Source organism: Poecilia mexicana, unplaced genomic scaffold, assembly GCF_051168715.1.
Source record: "Poecilia mexicana isolate PSO_F unplaced genomic scaffold, ASM5116871v1 scaffold_22, whole genome shotgun sequence".
In the NCBI taxonomy this organism is placed as follows: Eukaryota; Metazoa; Chordata; class Actinopteri; order Cyprinodontiformes; family Poeciliidae; genus Poecilia; species Poecilia mexicana.
In genome coordinates, this window is record NW_028263391.1 from 17,632,040 (window position 1) to 17,650,788 (window position 18,749).

Below are 18,749 nucleotides of genomic sequence, written 5' to 3' on the forward strand. Positions count from 1 at the left end.
GTCCTTTGCTGAAACCCAGAGGAATGTTTGAATAAAAACAGCAGAAGCAAACAGTAACAACTTCAGCTCTACCTTCACAGTTTTGTCCATCGTCAGAAACTGTGAAACCAGGTTGGCAGGTGACACACGTGAACGAACCCTCCGTGTTTGTACATTTTCCCTGGGGACAGGTGGTTGCCACTGCACACTCATCGATATCTGTTGTGAGGCAATTCACATATTTAAAATTTCTAAAACATAGAAGAGAAAAATCTAATTTATGTTGTTTATGATGCATATTAAATGAAAAGAGTGAGTCACGTAGTGGTTGGATTAATGGTTAGATGGATTCCTGTGTTAGAATGGCCTAGTCAAAGCTTAGACATAAATCCAGTTGAGACATGTGGGCGGGCTTCGAAATTGATATTGCTATGAACACTCTTTATCCAATATGACTGAGCTTCAGTTAGTTTGCAAAAGTAAATTACCAAACCTTTCAGTTTCTAGATGCTCAAACTCCATAACACCAGAGGCCATGCAGATATTATTGCAGGGTTATGATTCTACAAAGTATTGATTCAGAAGGCCTAAAATCAAACATTGTTTCAGATTTTTATTTGTAAAAAAAAAAATATTGTCAAGCATGTAGCATTTTACGTCCACTTCACAAATATGCACCACTTAGTATTGATGTGTCACATAAAATACCAACAAAACACACATAGAGTTAATGTGGGTATAATCAGAACCTTTAATACGGGTGTGAATACTTTTTGTCTTCAGAGTTGAGAAGAATATAATTAGGAACGCATGAAGGAATATAAACTTTTTCACCGCCAAGATTAGCTCTGTAATCAAGAGTACATTACACAGAAGTAATTTTTAACAAGAATTGCTAAATAAACTAACCTTGACAGAGTTCCCCATCAACAGACACTTGATACCCTTCAGGGCAGTTCTCACATGTATAAGACCCTTCTGAGTTTAGACAGATCCCATTGGAGCAGGTAGTCAGGTACTGGCACTCATCAATATCTGAGGAGGAGCGACACACAGACATGCATTCATGCTCACAGTGAGACTGAAAAATATCTGTAGTAAAACCAGTTGAATAGCAACAAAACATTTAACTTTACACAGTGAACAGATGGGCTGAGAAAAACTCTAACAACACTAATGCTTTCACTGAAAGACAAGCTGGAGATTGGACTTACCTTCACACCTCTGCCTGTCCTCAGACACTCTATAGCCAGCTTTGCATCGAGTGCAAACGAAGGATCCCTCTGTGTTGGCACACACCCCTCCAAAGCAAACGCCTTCCTGTGCACACTCATCAATGTCTGGAAACGGAAAGAACAAATTCACAAGTAGGCCAATATATCATCAAAACACTGCAGTGTTCCTCCAACACTGCAAATTAGTGTAAATCGTTAGGCGGCTATTTCCTTACCTTCACATCTCAGCCCATTAACGGATGGTCCAAACCCAGGCCCGCAGTTCTGGCAACTGTAGGAACCTGCTGTGTTGATACAAATCCCCACTGGGCACGCTGTACCACTCTCACACTCGTTGACGTCTAGAGGAAAGTAATAATGTGCAGACATTACGTTGCTGCTAGCAGCGCTTCACTAGGAGAGGCTCATGCATCGGTGATTTGCACTCAATAGCTAATAAAGATTTCTAACAGACCTTCACACGACTTGCTGTCTGAGGAGACTCGGTAACCAAGGTTACAGGTGCACTTGTGGGTGCCGTCCAGATTGATGCAGCGGCCATGGAGACAGATCCCCGGAAGCATGCATTCATCCACATCTGGAGGAAAAATACAGACGAGGGAAATAGGAGTCCCTCAGAAAACAGCTGCAAACTCTTTTGTAGCACTTTTATAAGCCTACAGTGGTGCCTGAAGGCTTCTGTAGTAGCACTGTCACAGAGCTCCAACTTGGAGGTTTAAATACCTCCTGACAGACAGTTACCTTGGCAAAAATTATTTGATGAGAGCATGTAGCCTTGGAAACAGTTGCATGTATAGGAGCCCTCTGTGTTGACACACCGACCACGACCGCATGTGGTTTGGTTCAAGCATTCATTGTTATCTGAAAACAGAGGATTACTTAATTAAATGGATGGATCTGTTCATTTCACCAAAACTACACATTGTGATTCAAGTGTCAATTCCCAAACTAATAAAACAAACACATAAACAGATCTGTTTTGAACTGCTTTGATTTTTTTTAAAGAGACTATGAACCACCAGTGTTATTGCTCAGTAAAACACGAGATTAACTCATAAATATACTCGCATTTATTAAATAATTAATTGACTGAACCACATTGTTTGGTTCAGCTTTACTGATTACACACAGCCTATAAAACATATAAAATCAAGAAATCATCTAAATGGCATCTTTTTGATAACCTTAACAAGCCTAGAAGATCACAAAATGCAAAGCATCATGCACCAAGCTACAGAAGTAAAAGAACAAATGAAAAACAAAGTCATTAACATCTCTTAGTCTGGGAATGGTTACAAAGTCATTTGTAAAGCTTTGGGGCTTCAGCGAATCACAGTGAAAACTATTGTCTACAAATAGAGAAAGCATGGAGCAACGATGAACATTCCTAGGAATGGCTAACCAATCAGATTTACTCCAAGAGTGAATCAACTTTTCCAGGATACCAACAAACCCAAGAATAGCATCTTTGTGTTCTTGTTGTGTTCAATGAGAACACAAAGACCTTTTTTTTTTTTTTCTTCCAGAAAAGCCTATTTAATGATCTCTAAGACTTACGGGAAAATAATCTGTAATATGAGGAGACAAACTTGGAACACAGCAATTCAGAAGAAAGGACTTCACACTGACAGCCAAACATGGTGGTGGTAGCATGATGATCTGGGGCAGTTTTGCTTCAGAACCACGATTTCTGCTTCCTGCCAGTGAATCCTGCTGGAGAATGTTAGGTTGCCTGGGTAAGACCTGGGCTTAAACCTGATCAAGAAGACGTGGTATGACCTTAAACATACTCCTACTTGGATAAGCAGTTCTTCAAAGAAGAGTGGGCCAGAATTTCTTGCTATTTCTGAAAGACTTGCTACTAGTTTTTGCCAACCCTTAAAAGCTGTTGTTACTGCCAGGTCAGAATGCATAATTTGTGTTTCCATCAGCTAAAACAGGTCTGTCCAACACTGAACATTTGTTTTTCAAAAGAAGTTTGTGGATGGTTCAAGAGGAAAAGGGAAACAATAAAAACGTAACTACCCTGCAGAATAACTGCAAGCTGCACTCATTAAATTACATCAGCACACCGACCTCATTATAAGAACCTTTTACGATTGTACCACTTCAGAAAATGCATCTGTGTAACACCTTAATGTTGTAAACATATTATTTAATAGCAGTATTTATCAAGTGTTAAAAGATGCATTTTTTTTGGATTAGATTATGCTATGCTGAGAGATGGAAAAAAGGTCCAAAGAGGAAGACAAATCAAGGAATTTTCCTGCAAAGAAAGGGAAGGAAGGATGTTCCTGAGATCTGATACAGACCCTGAAATGCAATGAAGACAACATAAAAGAGTCACAAAGCTGGTATTGTTGCCCCAACCACAGGCAGTGCCAGACGTCTGTCACTGTGGCCCACCACTTTTCCCTGCTATCATCCAGCATCACTCAGACCTCCCCGATAAGCCCCGACAAGGGAAGGGAGCTGTTTTCCCTATCACACCAACAATTAGGTTTATCCTCGAATCGGCCAATTGGGCCTAAACTGCTGCTTTGTGCTGTCGTCAATTGACTGAAGCAAATACTGGAAACTGGGCGCTGGTGTTGGCTGGTTTATGTGACTCCCACAGGCTCACACATGCACTAAAGGCCCTGTTCGCACTGTCCCTGTCAACGTTCAGAGTTAAAATGTTTACACTTAACTAGGCCTGTCACAATAAATTATAATGTTGTTTTGAGACCATTTTCAAGTAATATAATGGTAATGGCATAACAATGAAAGAACACATTCCTAAAGATCAATAAACTTTGAACGCTAATAAACACTTAACACTGGATCTGGAAAACATTTTAAATATCCAAAATAAAGAAACAAAATGAGAAAAACAACAAGCAAAATGAATTCCAAAGTCTCTGCAAACAAAATTGCCCTTCAAAAAAAGACCTAGTTGAGAACAATGCACCAGACTGAAGACCAGTTTTAGCAGAAAGAGGGAGAAAAGAGAAAACCACTAAATAATCATGCAAATGGATATTATTGAGCTCATTTTAATGTATCATGTGATTAACTGATTTATTGTTTATTGCAACAGAACTTCATTTAACAATCATCTACAGATTTCCTATCAATTACAATACACAGCGACTGGAAAAATATTCACACTTTTGAACTGTTTCTTTTTTTTTGCTATATTACAACTACAAACTTTAGTGTGTTTTATATTATAGATCAACGCAAAGCAAGACTTAATAGTCAAGTTGACTTTTTATTACAAATATAAATCTAGAATTTGTGGTTTCGATATTTATTTTGCTCTGCCACACCTAATTAAAATAGAGTACAAGCAATTACCATCAAAAGTGACCTAAATAGAGTAACTAGAGTTCACCTGTTTAAAATTTAATCTTATGATGAATACAAGTTTCTGTTAAGACTCGGATTTGTTGGGAAAAACAATCATCTTATAGATGTTCACCTTAAAATCTGTCTGAACTGTTTTGCAAAATCGAAGCATCTAGAAGTGCACACTTTTCAGATATGTTTCCTTTTTCTTTCATCCAAATTAACTACGTAATGTAGCAAAGGAACTGCATGTGCTTTGTGGGACTACATATGCATTATTTCTTTCACAAAATGAATAATGTTAATAAACTGACCCAGTAAAACAGCTAAGGTGTTGTTTTCTTTTAAACATGAGCAACATCTACTGATAAATGCATGACGAGGAATAGTTTTTACCTTTCACATTTTCCATCATTCGTTTGGTCTATATTTTCATATTTCTGGAACATAGTTGGAGCTTAGGTTTCCAAGCAAATTAGAGGTGCGGAAGGTCATTGGGAGGGGAATGGATATGTAACGCCAGTCAGACTGTTATGTAATAAGGCCACTTTCAGGTTGGAAGCTCGAAGAGTGTTAGTTTTGAGAAAACACGCTCCATGTGTAGCCTGGCGTTCGTTCTAATCCCTGGTAGGAGCCTTAAGCCGGATCGCAGATAGCATCGTGAGTGAGAGGGAAAGTTTGTTTACGTGCCATGACCTCTTTGCAGTAGGGACCTGACCTCCTGGCCCACTCGTACATCTCCTGTGACTACTCACTTCTCTCACCTACCCCGACGGCGGTAACAAAGCACCGCTTGCCTCTACTGGGCTTCACATTTACACTGGTCAAAGCTCTCCAACAATAATACGCTGTTTATTTAAGGTTCTGGCCAAGAGAAAATATTTGGACTCTCCCAAATTGAAGTATTATAAACAATCTTTTTATGGAACTGGTGATACGAAAAGGATCAGCAATAACATGCTGAATGAGTTTAAGCAATAACAGGAAAATGCAGAGGCTAGGAGGATACATGGAATCACTAAACGAGCTAGGAAAGTGGGGGACTGCGATCAGTCCGTGCAATATAACCATCATTCACTGTGGTTTCCGGCTGTTATATGAGCTCAGGAATGTTCCACACAGGACTGAAAATATCCAATATAAACTCAGCTGAAGCATAAGATTTAATTTAATTTCAAATTTTCATGCACATCTGTAGTGAGAGCATCCCTCTGAGCAATAAGCGGCGAAGCTGCAAATTCAATTCAGCTCGCGCTACTTGGTCAACTGCACTGTGTTACAGGGAGTCGAGAGGTTTTTAAGTTCTTTTTCGCTTTTGTCAATGCCAACAAAGACCAAGAGTTACGTCATCGTAAACCAACATGGAAAGGAATTACTGCACCAGAGGGAAACCCGGTTTATTTCCACAAAGCAGTTTGAAATGCCCTGAGGAACCTGGAGGGAGGGGGCTGGTGGTGGTCCTGCTGGTTTGATGGGGTGTTAGGTTGCCTTACCTACACATCTCCCACCGATGGGCCTGAAACCCGGGCCACAGGTCTGGCACTGGAAGGAGCCAAGAGTGTTGACGCAGATACCGTTGGGACAGGAGCTGTGATCTCTGCACTCATCTACGTCTGCTCAGGGAAAGAACCAAAACATTGTTCGTTTTAGCTGTTGCTACAACAAGCTTCCTCAAACAACGCACGCATCAACAGAAGAAAGGGGTAGTAAGGTCAGAAAGGCAAATAAGTACACACATAATCCCCCAGAAACGGAGGGAGCTGAATGGCTCTCCTGGCTTTGAGCAGAGGAAAATACAAGACGTGTTTTGTTGCACAAAAAGGATTTGCTTGTGTTGACGAATGAACTCGACTTTGCGTGCGTGAGTTTGTGCTGATCCATGAAAATCACCTTCACACAGGCCTCGCCATGATTTGGAGTAGCCGTCGTTGCATTCGCAGGTGAAAGATCCCTCAGTGTTGACGCACTGGCCGTTCTGGCACTTGTTGGGCATGCTGCACTCGTTGATGTCTGCCAAATCAAGGAGAGCGGAAAAGAAAGTGGCTGTCATGTTCCAGGGCATTCATTATGAGAGGATGTTTTTAAAATGAATAGTGCTGACAGAAAAACTGAAGTGGGAGTTAACAGCTGACTTGGGTATGATGACTGGAAGCCTTATATAAGACTACAGACTGGACTGTGTCTCACCTTGACAGAATTTCCTGTTCTGGGTGATCACCTGGCTGTAGCCGCTGTGGCACTGACATGTGTAGGAGCCATAGCTGTTTATGCAGTGGCCCTTACCCTCACATGGGTCCATTTCACACTCGTTCACGTCTATGAAGACAAAAAGTGAAGGGGTCATTAGACTGCAGTGGAAGGCAGTGAACACATTGCGCTCTGTAACTGGAGCGCTTCAACAATGAATCCAGGGCTGCAGCCAAGCCCTTTGTCAGAAAAATGACCAATATCTCATTTGGCTGTTGACAGGCATCATGAAACGCGTCAACATAAACAAACAAATTCCTTTCATCTTTGGCTTGCTTGCATCCTCAAGGCTTCTACAAATCATGACTGTTTTGTAGGATTTACTCTCATTGTAATTTCGGCGGACAAAGCCAACAAGGCTTTATGCTGGTAAAAATCAAACCTTTTAAATCCTACCCAGCGCCATTTATAGTTGAATGGAAATGTTACTTTATTTCAGTAATTCAATTCAAAAAGTTAAGCTCAGGTATCATTTAGATTTGTGACAGAAAAAGTTGTGTATCTTAAGTTTTTATTTCTGCAAATTTTTTATGATTTGGGGAAATGAAACTTAAAATCCACTTTCTCAGAAAATTAGATTATTACAGAGGAGTAATAAACATTTTCTAAAAGGCTTTTTTATTATTGGAAACACAATCATGCTGATTTCACAGTTGTCCAGTCAAAAGTTATTAGCGCACCAACAAAAATCATTCCTTAAAAAGCTGGTTTTTCACAGAGTGCTGTATTCAAGAAAGTTGGGAGGAAGGAAAAGGAATGCTAGAACAAATGTGAGCAAGCAACACACATAACTGCTGCTTTGAAAGAATTGAAAAGAAAACTGCGTATTGGGGGACTGTGGCTTCTATGAAAAGCATTTTTAATACCTGCTTAAAGATTGTTATTTTCAAAAGGTGCTTTTAATCTGAGCAACAAGCTTCATCAGAACTAATTTATTGACTATGACTGGATACCATTTTGTGTTGTGAATCTGTAATAACTGAGTAACATATCCAAATATTCAGATCTATAGCGATGTAGCCATACCGCTCTCTTTGTTACTCACCAATGCAGCTGTTCTGCAATACACTGAGCTTGAACCCTGGATCACAGTCGCAAGTGTATCCATTCTGCACAGGAACACATTTTCCATGCCCACATATATTTGGTGAAGTAGCACACTTGTTAATGCCTATGAAAAAAACCAAAAGATGTACATGGTCGTTACCCAGAAAACAGACAAGAACATTTCAGACCCGACATTAGTGGGGCTGTAAAAAATTAAAAAAGCGCATTCAGGAACAGACGCTGTGCTCTGCAGGTAACTATTTTGCTAGTTTATAGGTGGAGTCCTGGATGAGAGGAGTGGTTTTACAACGGTGTAGGGTTCTAACAGGTGGTGTGAAGCTTTTACAAAGAGTTAAGAGCAAAGAAACATGCACGACCGAGCCTGACGTTGGCTTCATTCTTTTCATCCAAAACGAGCAAGATAAAACCAAGACATGACTTGACTCCTGGCAGAGGAGAAAAAGCACTATCTCTGCATGACATCTGTAATTCTTCTTACTCCTGTAAGCGGTCTGTCAATCAAAATTTTTCTTCCGCAAAACAAACTTCTTCCCGCTTTCTTGTCTATTCCTCCACTTTTAATAAATTTGGCCTCTGTCTGCTCGTGATGACAGACCCTTCCAAGAGGCACAATCTCTCTTGGTTTCTTGCTCCCCTACCCTCTGTGAAGCACATCAGCTCAAAGCCAACTTGGCTCTGAAATATGGGTCAAATAAAGCTCTCTCCGGCTTTACTTTGGGTAAGCTTACAAAAATGCCTTATAAGATGTCCCGCTGTCTGCCAGCTGTTGACATAAAACATAAAAAATGAAGAATTGGGCTCTTTTTTAAAATGGTAGCACTGCAGCCCTCCTCCCATCAGCATATTTAGATTTAAGATGTATGTACTGTTGTAAGACAGAGCTTTTTTTTTTTTTTTTTTTTTTTACTGCTTTCAGTATTTATTTATTTTTTTTACTTCATGTCTTACCAGTGACGGAAACTCCAGGGCTTGTTTCCTTTAAATCTGGCCTCATGTTGAAATCAGGGGAGTCTGGAGAGCTCTCTACAAAAAAATAATGAGGAGTCATAAGGTTGTAAAACATAACTATAACTGAATACCATTGTATGATAAATGTAGAAAATATCTACAAGATCAGTCTTGCGTCGCAACATAAATTAATAAAGTAATAGCTTTGCTGAAGGAGAAATTACTGATAATATGTCAAATTAGGCTGACATTTTGTCTTTTATTGCATCCACCATTACAAGATATCTGTGACCTTACGTCATCCATGTTTTATCAACATAATAATGATTCTTAAAAGAACAATTATGAAGCTACGTTATAAAATCACAGTAGAAATTAGAGGAAATATTTTCACATTTTACCAAATTTATATTTTTACAGAAAGGACTTCCTGTCTGAAAGTAGACGTTCTGCTTAATTATCAACAAGTCATATCAAAACAAAGAAAAGATAAGATGCTGTTAAGTTATATACCAAACATACGACCACCACATAAGGTACATATCAATGCTATGATATGTACCTTTATTATAAAGAGTTACTTTCTGTCTCTTACAATATCAGGTTGCTACTTATTTCTTGAAGGTAAAAAAAAAGTTACTTATTATTTTTAATGTATAAAAACAATAAACTAAAATGAATCAAGATGATGCCTTCTATTTAGGCAAACTCCAGACTAATGTCAATGTTTTCACTGGCGTGGAGGCAAAGACTGCGTCTGCCACCGCTGAGCACGGGAAATTTATACCAAGCACATAACATGTCTGCGCCTGACTCAAATACTAAATCAAACCAGGAGAGGCCTGAAACAATAGCTTGGTTTGGTTTCACCATTATGTTGGAGTGATTAAAACGAAAAAGGGGAAAAAATAAAAATACCTGGATAATTTGGTGGCGATTCCGTCACAACAGGCGGCTAGAGAACAAACAAATATTAAAAGATGAAGACAAGTGTGTGTGTTCAAATTCATGCCTGTCTCTGCTAAGTTGGTGTGTCTCTAACTACCAAAATGTGGTCCGAATATGTTACATAATCATAACAAGCTTACACAGCATACGCATATTGTCCTCAGAAAAGCATTTCAAAACTATGCGCTAGAGGGTTGGAAGAGAGAAAAAAATTACCGGCATCAGAATTTCCAGATCTTTCTCTATGAAAGAAAGAAAAACAGGTGTATCAGTCTCAAATCTTGACTAAACAGGAACATTCCTGAATGTGTAATTACTGTTTAAAACACGTGAACAACATACAAAATATCTAGTAAAAGCAGGCATAAATGTAAATATTTTCATTTTGTCTTGTTACAACTGTAAACTTTACTGTTTTTGTTTGGTTCATATGTGACGGACCAAAACAGCAGCATTGCATAACAGTTAAGTATTTGAAACATCCTGAAAATATGTAACATTTTCCTTCCACTTCACATTTACTTTTGTTGGTCTGGCTCATAAAACCCCAATAAAATACAATGGAGTTTATGGTTACAAAGTGAAAAGGTTCAGGGGTTATCAGTGACTGCATATTTTCTGTTCCAAGCCATAAAACACAGTCTGATTTAAGCAATACTTCAGACAGTAGATGTTAAAGAAACGCAAGCACAGTTTGTGACGGGAAGATCCTTGATAAAGAAGACAAATACATGAATATTTATAGAGCTGTGTGCTGAAATAAATAAAAAAATCTTGATGCTGCCAATAAAACTAAGTCTCTAGTATTCAGCCAAGAAGATATATTCACTGAAAATCCAATATTTGTTCCATAATATTTGTGAGGTGCTGTGCAGCCCATAAGGTTTTCATCTTAATGGACTGGGAAGAATAAAAACAACTTGGAAAAATGTTCTGGGTTGCATAAAAAGAATGAACATGGGAAATATCAAAACATTGTGTTGATCTTTGGCCAATCATAAAAAAAAAAAGCAAATAGTTACCGTCTTGCAGTTTAGCCGTTTCTTGTCCTGTTTCTGAGGGATATTGTGAAGTCAAAGTGTACTGAGGTACTCGTGATGTCTCGGGGTACTGGAGTATTTGAGGGTAGTTGTTGTGTCGTGAAGGCTGGGAGGATGGGAACTCGGGCTCCTGCTCCTCCAGAGTCACTCCTGTGCTCTGCAGCTCATCATCTTCCAGCTGCCTGAGAGAAATCTGCACATCTGAGCGTGAGTACGTGTATCCATGACCAGCTGGGCAGATCTCCTTGAAGTGGTCTGCAGGACAGGAAGCACAAGCACAAACAAAAAGCGATAAAAACCATCATCTCCGCAGTAACAGCTAGTACTAATAAAACTCAGAGACTGGCTGACAGTCACATTAAAGAGCCTTTCACCAAACAGAGACGGTAATACTTTTTCACTCATTTATGTGTATACTTTATGGCCTTCCCATGTGATGAAATTGTGTTTCACTGCAGTGCTGCACAAACGTTCATATTTTTGTACAAGGTAAGGTAAGATAATTTTATTTATATAGCACATTTTCAGCAACAATTCAAAGTGCTTTACATGAGTTAAAAGGAAATACAAACAAACCAAAAGGAAAAAAGGGGAAAGAAAACTAATCCAATGTTGTTCTAAAGCAGAGGTTCCCAAACTGTGGGGCGCGCCCCATAGGGGGGGCGCCGTGTCATTGCAGGGGGGGCGCAGGAAGCCGTCTGGATGAAAACAAAACAAAACATGAACACTGTATGCGCTGGGTTTTTACCTTAGAATGGCCAACTCTCTGTTATTCCTATGTCAATTTGTTACAGTAGAGGCTTCCACACTTCCCATATTTGTGTCCTCTGTCACTTTTATCAGCAGTTAAAACTGTTTAATCCGTTGTTAACATGTTGTAACCTGTTTTTCCGAGCCGCCTTTAAACGCAACATGAGCGCTACGACGCTCGCGCTGGGTTTCCACCTGTGAAGGAGACCTGCTGCTGCTGTGCGGAGCTACGTAGGTTTGTGTTAGAATCACGGCAGCAAACCAGCAAAACGCAAAGAACTTTTCACAGTTTTTCCCTCCAAACTAACCGACTGAGTTGAGTAAAGCTGTTGGATGCAGGTAATGTTAGCTAAAAGATGACTAGCTAATATCAATACAGAACCTTAAGCTTAACAAGTACCTTGTAGGCTACCGATGTTGGTGTCTATTTTCAGCTACGTACATTCATTTTGCCCCCAAAAAAGTCGATGCCCCCCCCTTCACACGCGTCGTTTCAACCAGACAGCCATTTGTAATCCATAGGGGGGGGCGCAGAAAATGTTTGGAAACCTCTGGGGAGGGCGCAGAAGAAAAAGTTTGGGAACCACTGTTCTAAAGTATGTAAATTAAGTGCTCCTATTCAGGGTTGCCAAGTATCTAATTCCATTTCTAAATAGTGAGCACTCTACAGTTTCTGATAAAATAAGCTAAAGAGTGACTGATCTAATTCCTTTTCTGGGTTAAAATGAGTACTCCACATTTCTAAGTTTGTTCTAAATCCTTTTCTGGGTTAAAAGGAGCCAGACTTTCAAAATAGTCTCAATTAATTCAAAAATGAATGTAATATTCAATCCCATGATGTGTGTATTTAAAATCAACAACAGTACAATTTTTATAGGGCGACCGTAGTCTTGTTACACATTCTCCATCAGATTTAGGTCTGGATTTTGATTATTTAACACATTAATATGCTTTTGGTCTGGCTCTGGTGATATGATAGGTGATGCTGTCCTACTGGACGGTGAAAATCCACCCCAGGCCCAGTTGTTTGTTGCTTCTAAAAGGTTTTAAACTATATTAGAAATTTGGGGGTGAAATCTGCACTCTAAGTCTGATGCACACAACCATGATTGTGAAGCAGGTAGCAGATCATATGACACTGACTGACCCTTGAACTCAGCTGGTTTAGAGGCACAAGAGTGAGTGGCTAATGGGGATTGGCGAGCGAGATAAAAGGAGGCAAACTGCACCTCTTTGTGTCTGAGTCCAACAAAACTCAGCAATGGTGAATCCATTACAAGTGAGAAACTCCGTGTCCCCTACCTGACCTGAAACCGGCAACTCTGTGCCAGAAGAGTCTGGAATAGAGATATGAGTAATGACAGACATGCGGTCGATAGATGCAGGAAATGTGGACATGATGGGCAACTGACTGACGAAGTTAAAATGGAGGGAAATTAGGGAATATATTATGAAGATCAGCTTTAAAGTGTAGAGTAAATATGAAAGATCTCCTGTTACTAAGTAGAGTGCTTTGCTCAGAACATGACTTTAACAGCTTGTCCGGCCACGAAGACATTGCCTAAAATAATCCGAATATGAGCAGCATGGAGGTCTGTGTGTAAAAACTCATCTACGACAATCCCCAGGAATCACTTGGCAGAGCAGACACTTCATAAAATCACTTCAGTTTCTCTCTGTGACTTTGAAGATTAGATCTGGAAGGAAAGGCAGATGACAACTACTTGCCATGTTTCACTTGGCAAATCAGTGGATTTCTGCTGCGTAGCTTTGCTTTTGCTACATTAGCAGGGTTTCTCTCTGAGGGCTGGAGCGATAACACATGGCAGACTCCCACCATTATGTAGCCTCCAAAATATGAAAACTGTTATGTTTCTGGTCCTTTTCCACTCCAAACACATTTAGTTATTTTGAAATACTTTGCATGCATGGCAGACAGAAGAATGGTGACTGAGAGGTAAATATTCTTAGCTTGTGCTCCACCAACCGTTGCATAATATTACATGTGAAGTTTTATATCTGCAAAAAAAAAAAAAATTCAACCATGCATAAAGTTTCATGGCCAGAACAGTAAAAGCCAAAAATGGAGAAGTACGTTTTCAGACAGCGGAAAGTTGTGCAGCAAAATCTCATGAAACATATTCACCTGAACCTGGCAAAGGACACCGATCACATCCATTTCCCCAGGCTTTGCCCACACGACTGCAGCAGCATATCTGCTTAGTGATGTGATTGACAAGAGGCAGAGAGCATGTTCCTGATGACACTGACCGGTAGCACGAGGCCCTGTGGTCAGACACTGCCTTGTCAGCTGAGGAGACGTCAGAAGATCTGTTAAGTTCTACATTTTTTTTTTTTTTTTTTTTTGCGTTTAGACTCAGAAAAATGATTGAAGACAAAAAAAAGCAATGCTTACAGACACAGTGGCTTCTGGCAGCATCCAACATATAACCTGGCTTACAAGTACACCTGTAGCTTCCTTTGGTATTGAGACATTCAGCGTTCTTACATATCCCTGGCAACAGGCACTCATTGATGTCTGCAAAAAAAACAACAACACACAGTTCGTTAGTCATCCAGCAAGGAGCACATTCTAATTCTGGAAAAACCATAAAGTCACTTCTGAACTCAAACTGAACTTCCTAAATAAACTTTATACATCAGATTTAGAGCTCTGTACTTCACTGGGAGTACACAAAGTTTTCGTGCTGCAGATCAGCAGAGATGATGAAAGTAAAAGGAAAGACTTCATTTGAAGGCATTAAAACATTCACAACAGATTTTGAGTCTGTTGAGAGCCGATGAAACCTGGAAGCATTACGGTTATGCAGTTGTTTATAATCAAAAAAGGAGTGATGATGAGGTGGAGACAAGCAAAAAAAAAAAACTCTTCTAAAGAATATCTGAGGAGACATTCAAACACAATAACGGACTTATGGTCTATTTCTTTTTATCAACAGCTGCACAAGGATAATAAAAATGAATGAATGCTGTTGGAATTTATTAAAAAAACCAAAAAATGTTGTCCAGGTTGATACCTGCAAGAATCAGAGCTAGGCAGCTCTGGTTGAGATGAATCCTTGGAGCAATAGCAATCAGATGATGATGAAGATCTGATGATGTGAGCGTTCAAGCTAATTGTTGAGTTTGACTCTGATGTTCCCCAGGCCACACAAAGACACGAATGGTTTTCAGGATTCAGTCAACACAATTTTGTTTAGATAGGTTTCCATATAACACTAGTAAGTGCTACACTGTGTGAGTCACTTCACCTACCTTCATGACATGCTACTAGAGGGGCACTGTCATACATCCAGTATTTAAAATGACAAGTGAACATTTAAGTTCTGATCAATTCTGAATTGAACTTTCCCAAATGCTTGTTCTCTGACTGGAGAAATTTTGACAAGTGTCTTAGCTGTATTGTAAAAAAAAAAAAAAAACGGGACTGGACTGTAGCTTTGTGGTGTAAAGTGACCTTTCCTGCACCTGCACCTGCAACAATACCCTGTTTAATGGCTGTGGAATCGCTATGCTTAATTGGCCAGCAATCTGGTCTTTATGAAAAACCTAAAATCTACAAAGTCATGTAAAAGAAGACGACATACATCGGAGCCAATATTAAGTTGAGCTGAAGACCATTATTAAAGCAACTTGAGCTGAAACCTGAGTTTACCACTCCAGGTGTAGCGATTCAGCAAAAGGACCAAGGAGTGAGTTAAATGATGCATGCTCTGTAGGCATCCCACAGAGAATTGAATTTGGGGTTTTCACTGTAAATCATAATCAAAAAATGCACAAAAATAAATACAGCACAATGTGTGTAATGAATACAAGTAGTATATGAGTTTTAGAGAATGATTGGATTTCTAAGGCAAAATACCCTTTTGCCAATATTTGCATTTACTGAGATTTTACCTGTAGTTGGTACTGGCAAGATATATTATTTTCTACATGTTTTGCTGCAATGACAAAAATATGTCTGGAGATAATAAGATTCATTAGATTCTGCTATAGACCCACTTACAAATTACACATAGGCATTTACTTGCTAAATTATCCCTAAATCACATACAACTTCGAAGGTGTACTGTAGAACACAACTGAAGGATAAGTTTTAATATAAAACTGTCAAACCAAGAATAAAAACATGCAAAAAATGGAGGTATTTCTAAGAACTCTGATAAGTTGACCTCAGCGTTTTCTGATGCCATCAGAGGTACAATAATGTTCAATGCTCCCTTTTGAATGTAGTTTGATAAAGATATAAGAAATTTAATCACAAAAGAAATGCATCGGCGCCAAGCTTTATCTAATGTCTGCAAGCCATTTTAAATAAAGTGTCTAGTATTTTAACAGCTTCTCAAGTTTATATTTACAAGTGAAAGCTGAAGGAGGAGCTTCTCTGCTCTTGAGTCACTGAATGAAATGCATGCAGTCCGGTTGATAAGCCAGGCAGGAGCATGAGGGACATATTTGAGGTGCTTAGTCATGCAGTCCCACTGGGACCAGGCAAAGTTTGTTGTGTCGGTGTGTTAAACAAAGACTATATCATTAGGTCTTTTCCCATGGCTCTGATGACTGCAACCCGACAGCCTGCCACTGCAGATTTTCCCCAATTCTAATTAATCTGCTCTTGTTTGGTTGTTTTGCTTCCTGCTGGAAAATGTGAGCTTATAAGGGATTAGAAGCTGATAAATTCTGGAGAATGAGCAAATCCAAGGAATGCCACAAAGTTTGTTTTGTTTCTTGTGGTTTCTTCTGTTCTGTCTTTTCTTTTTACGCTGTTTTTTTTTTGTTTTTTTTATCTCCACAGAGGTCCGAGCTTTCAATCAATGGGTGACCTTATTCTTCCTGAGCCTCCAGCATCTATTTTATCACAGCATAAATATACCACTATATAAGCTATCTATTTGGATGAGTCCAGGTGGAGCACATGCTGTAAAGATAATTAAAGAAGGGAGCTTTCCTCCCTTCATCTACAAATACCTTTGGTCAGTGTTGTGTGAGTGCAGGTGCTGCAGTGACTTTAAGTTTAAGCAGCATCCGGTCAGAGTTCAGGTCAGCCGTCGTCACATGAGGTCTTTAATGCGCCGTTCAGCCGGGTCTCAGATTAGCGTTATTGTTACAGTCTGCTGCTGGGAAGACTGGGATTGAAACTGACTTTCATGACAACCTGTCATGGCCAGAACTAATTTCAAGATGTGTTTTGAGTTCACGCTTGGTAGCTCATGCTTGGTGTAAGTAGCTTTTAACATGATTGTTTTTACAGTCTAATTGCGAGTGAAGAGGCATGTTCCCCAAGTGTCAAACAGTTTCTGTGACCTTGTTTCATCTCGCCTCCTCTTGACATTTGGGAAATGCAGTCACTTGTAGGATTATTTAAGAACAGCAGCAGGAAAGTTTTCGACATCAGGCTCCTTTTTTCCCTAGTATCAGGTGTAATCAGGGTTCTTGCACATATTTTATGAAAACAAACAAACAAACAAAAAAAAAAAAAACAACTCCAGAAAGCAATTTTCGGATGTCTCAACTCTTCACGCCTGTTTTAAGATGCATATAAAATGGTTCATATAAGATCATGCAATATATTTCTATGGACAAGTTTTAAATATTGAACTTGTCCAATATTAGGCAAGTTAAATACATATAAATTTCTATATATAGAAGTCTTTAAAGGACTTCAATATATATATAAGGAAGGGAAGAAAGAAGATGGATAAGAGGGAAACAGAAGGAGTCTATGGCTACGATGGTAGAAGGCAGAAATTAATCAGCGAAGGAATAAAAGATGAAAAGAGGGAACGTTTCAAACCAGACAAAACAACTGGATCCAAAAAGGACATCTATTTAAAGACTGTCAACAGTGGTTAACAAACAGCCATCGTTGGGAAACATAACAGGCAAATTAATATTGATACATCAGGCAGTAGTTACGATGATGAATGTCAAATGTGAGTGTTTTAAATTTGCTGCTAGCTTTTATTTAGATTATCCAAAACGTCAAGAGAATTATGTAAGACTCCTATAAACTGTCCTTTGATGTGGCACATGAGTAATACGACCTTCTACCAGTGCAAGTTTACTACCCACAACAAAGCCTGTGCTTGCATTTCTGTGGGCCTTTCATCCAACAAGCACAGCTACAAATGGCCAATTCAGCTGGTCAAGTTTCCCCATGGCAGCATCTGAAGATAAGGAATCATCTCTGAAGTCAGAATGCTCACACAGGCCCCGAAGGACGTCTCCAGGCAGGATGTCAGTGACTGGAGCATGTGCACACATACAGATTGTTTAAAAAAAAATCCATTCCCATCAATTCTCCCAGATTTTTGTCACATTACAACCAGAAGTTTTGTTTCAGACTGGATACCTTCCATCCAGTCTGAGTCATTTTGCAAATAAAATTAGGTATGGAGCTGTGATTTCAGCAAAAGGTGGTTCAAAAAAAAAAAACACTTAAGTTTGTGGTTCCAACATGAAACGAAGTGAAACATTTTAAGAGGCATGAATACTTTTGCAAGCCCCTGTAGCAACAGTAGATGAGGCCTAATATTCAATATGAGACAAGCATTCCCCTGTTCCAATAAAACACACAAGAAGCAGCTGAAAATAGAAGCCACACTGGGGCATGCTCGACGCCATTCTGAGAGCAATGAAAACCTTTCACATGAAGCATTTTTTTGTCCTTTTGGCTGGTGGGGGTGATACGAGAAACTGAAACACAACAGCTACACAGGATAGAGACTTTAAAGCAATTCAGTAAATATTATGGCTAACTGTCAGCGATGGGTTGTTTGGAACAGAAGTGACTGGGAGAAAGAAACAGCTTGAAACAATCATAAAAGAAAAGTATTAAAAATACAAAAACACATTTCACCAAATGTTGGCTGGACAACGTACTACTGGAAAATAAATCTGCACTTGCACAAGCAAGGCCTTGCAATGTGGAGTGTTGTCTGTGCTCAGGATATCAAAGAAAACATCCCTAAATCTGGGTAGATGGGGAAGCATGTTGAACTTGCTGAACCAGATGGTGAGATCTGTCATGGAGGTGTCCAAATCTGCCCACTGAAGCATTATGTTATTATACTCCATAGGCTTCAGTAAGCACTGCCCCTTGGATTATGACACTGTTAATCAAGTCAGTGGCACAGCTCTAAGCAGACTGTTTTTGTTATTCTATGCATCGACATCAGTTGTC

General features: G+C 39.4%; 1 protein-coding gene across 1 annotated transcript in view; it reads right to left on the reverse strand.

The window, feature by feature from the left end:
* Positions 1–18,749, reverse strand: part of LOC106903680 (latent-transforming growth factor beta-binding protein 2) — a 108,283-nt gene that overhangs the window by 26,753 nt on the left and 62,781 nt on the right. Inside the window, exons 10-25 of the mRNA XM_014967655.2 lie at positions 13,962–14,084; positions 13,692–13,856; positions 10,778–11,050; positions 9,972–9,997; positions 9,726–9,762; positions 8,808–8,882; positions 7,837–7,962; positions 6,732–6,860; positions 6,435–6,554; positions 6,038–6,157; positions 1,956–2,075; positions 1,669–1,791; positions 1,430–1,555; positions 1,194–1,319; positions 889–1,014; positions 73–198 (exon numbers count right to left, since the gene is read on the reverse strand). Coding sequence (XP_014823141.2) covers positions 73–198; positions 889–1,014; positions 1,194–1,319; positions 1,430–1,555; positions 1,669–1,791; positions 1,956–2,075; positions 6,038–6,157; positions 6,435–6,554; positions 6,732–6,860; positions 7,837–7,962; positions 8,808–8,882; positions 9,726–9,762; positions 9,972–9,997; positions 10,778–11,050; positions 13,692–13,856; positions 13,962–14,084 — 1,941 coding nt within the window. The remainder of the gene's footprint in view (positions 1–72; positions 199–888; positions 1,015–1,193; positions 1,320–1,429; positions 1,556–1,668; positions 1,792–1,955; positions 2,076–6,037; positions 6,158–6,434; positions 6,555–6,731; positions 6,861–7,836; positions 7,963–8,807; positions 8,883–9,725; positions 9,763–9,971; positions 9,998–10,777; positions 11,051–13,691; positions 13,857–13,961; positions 14,085–18,749) is intronic.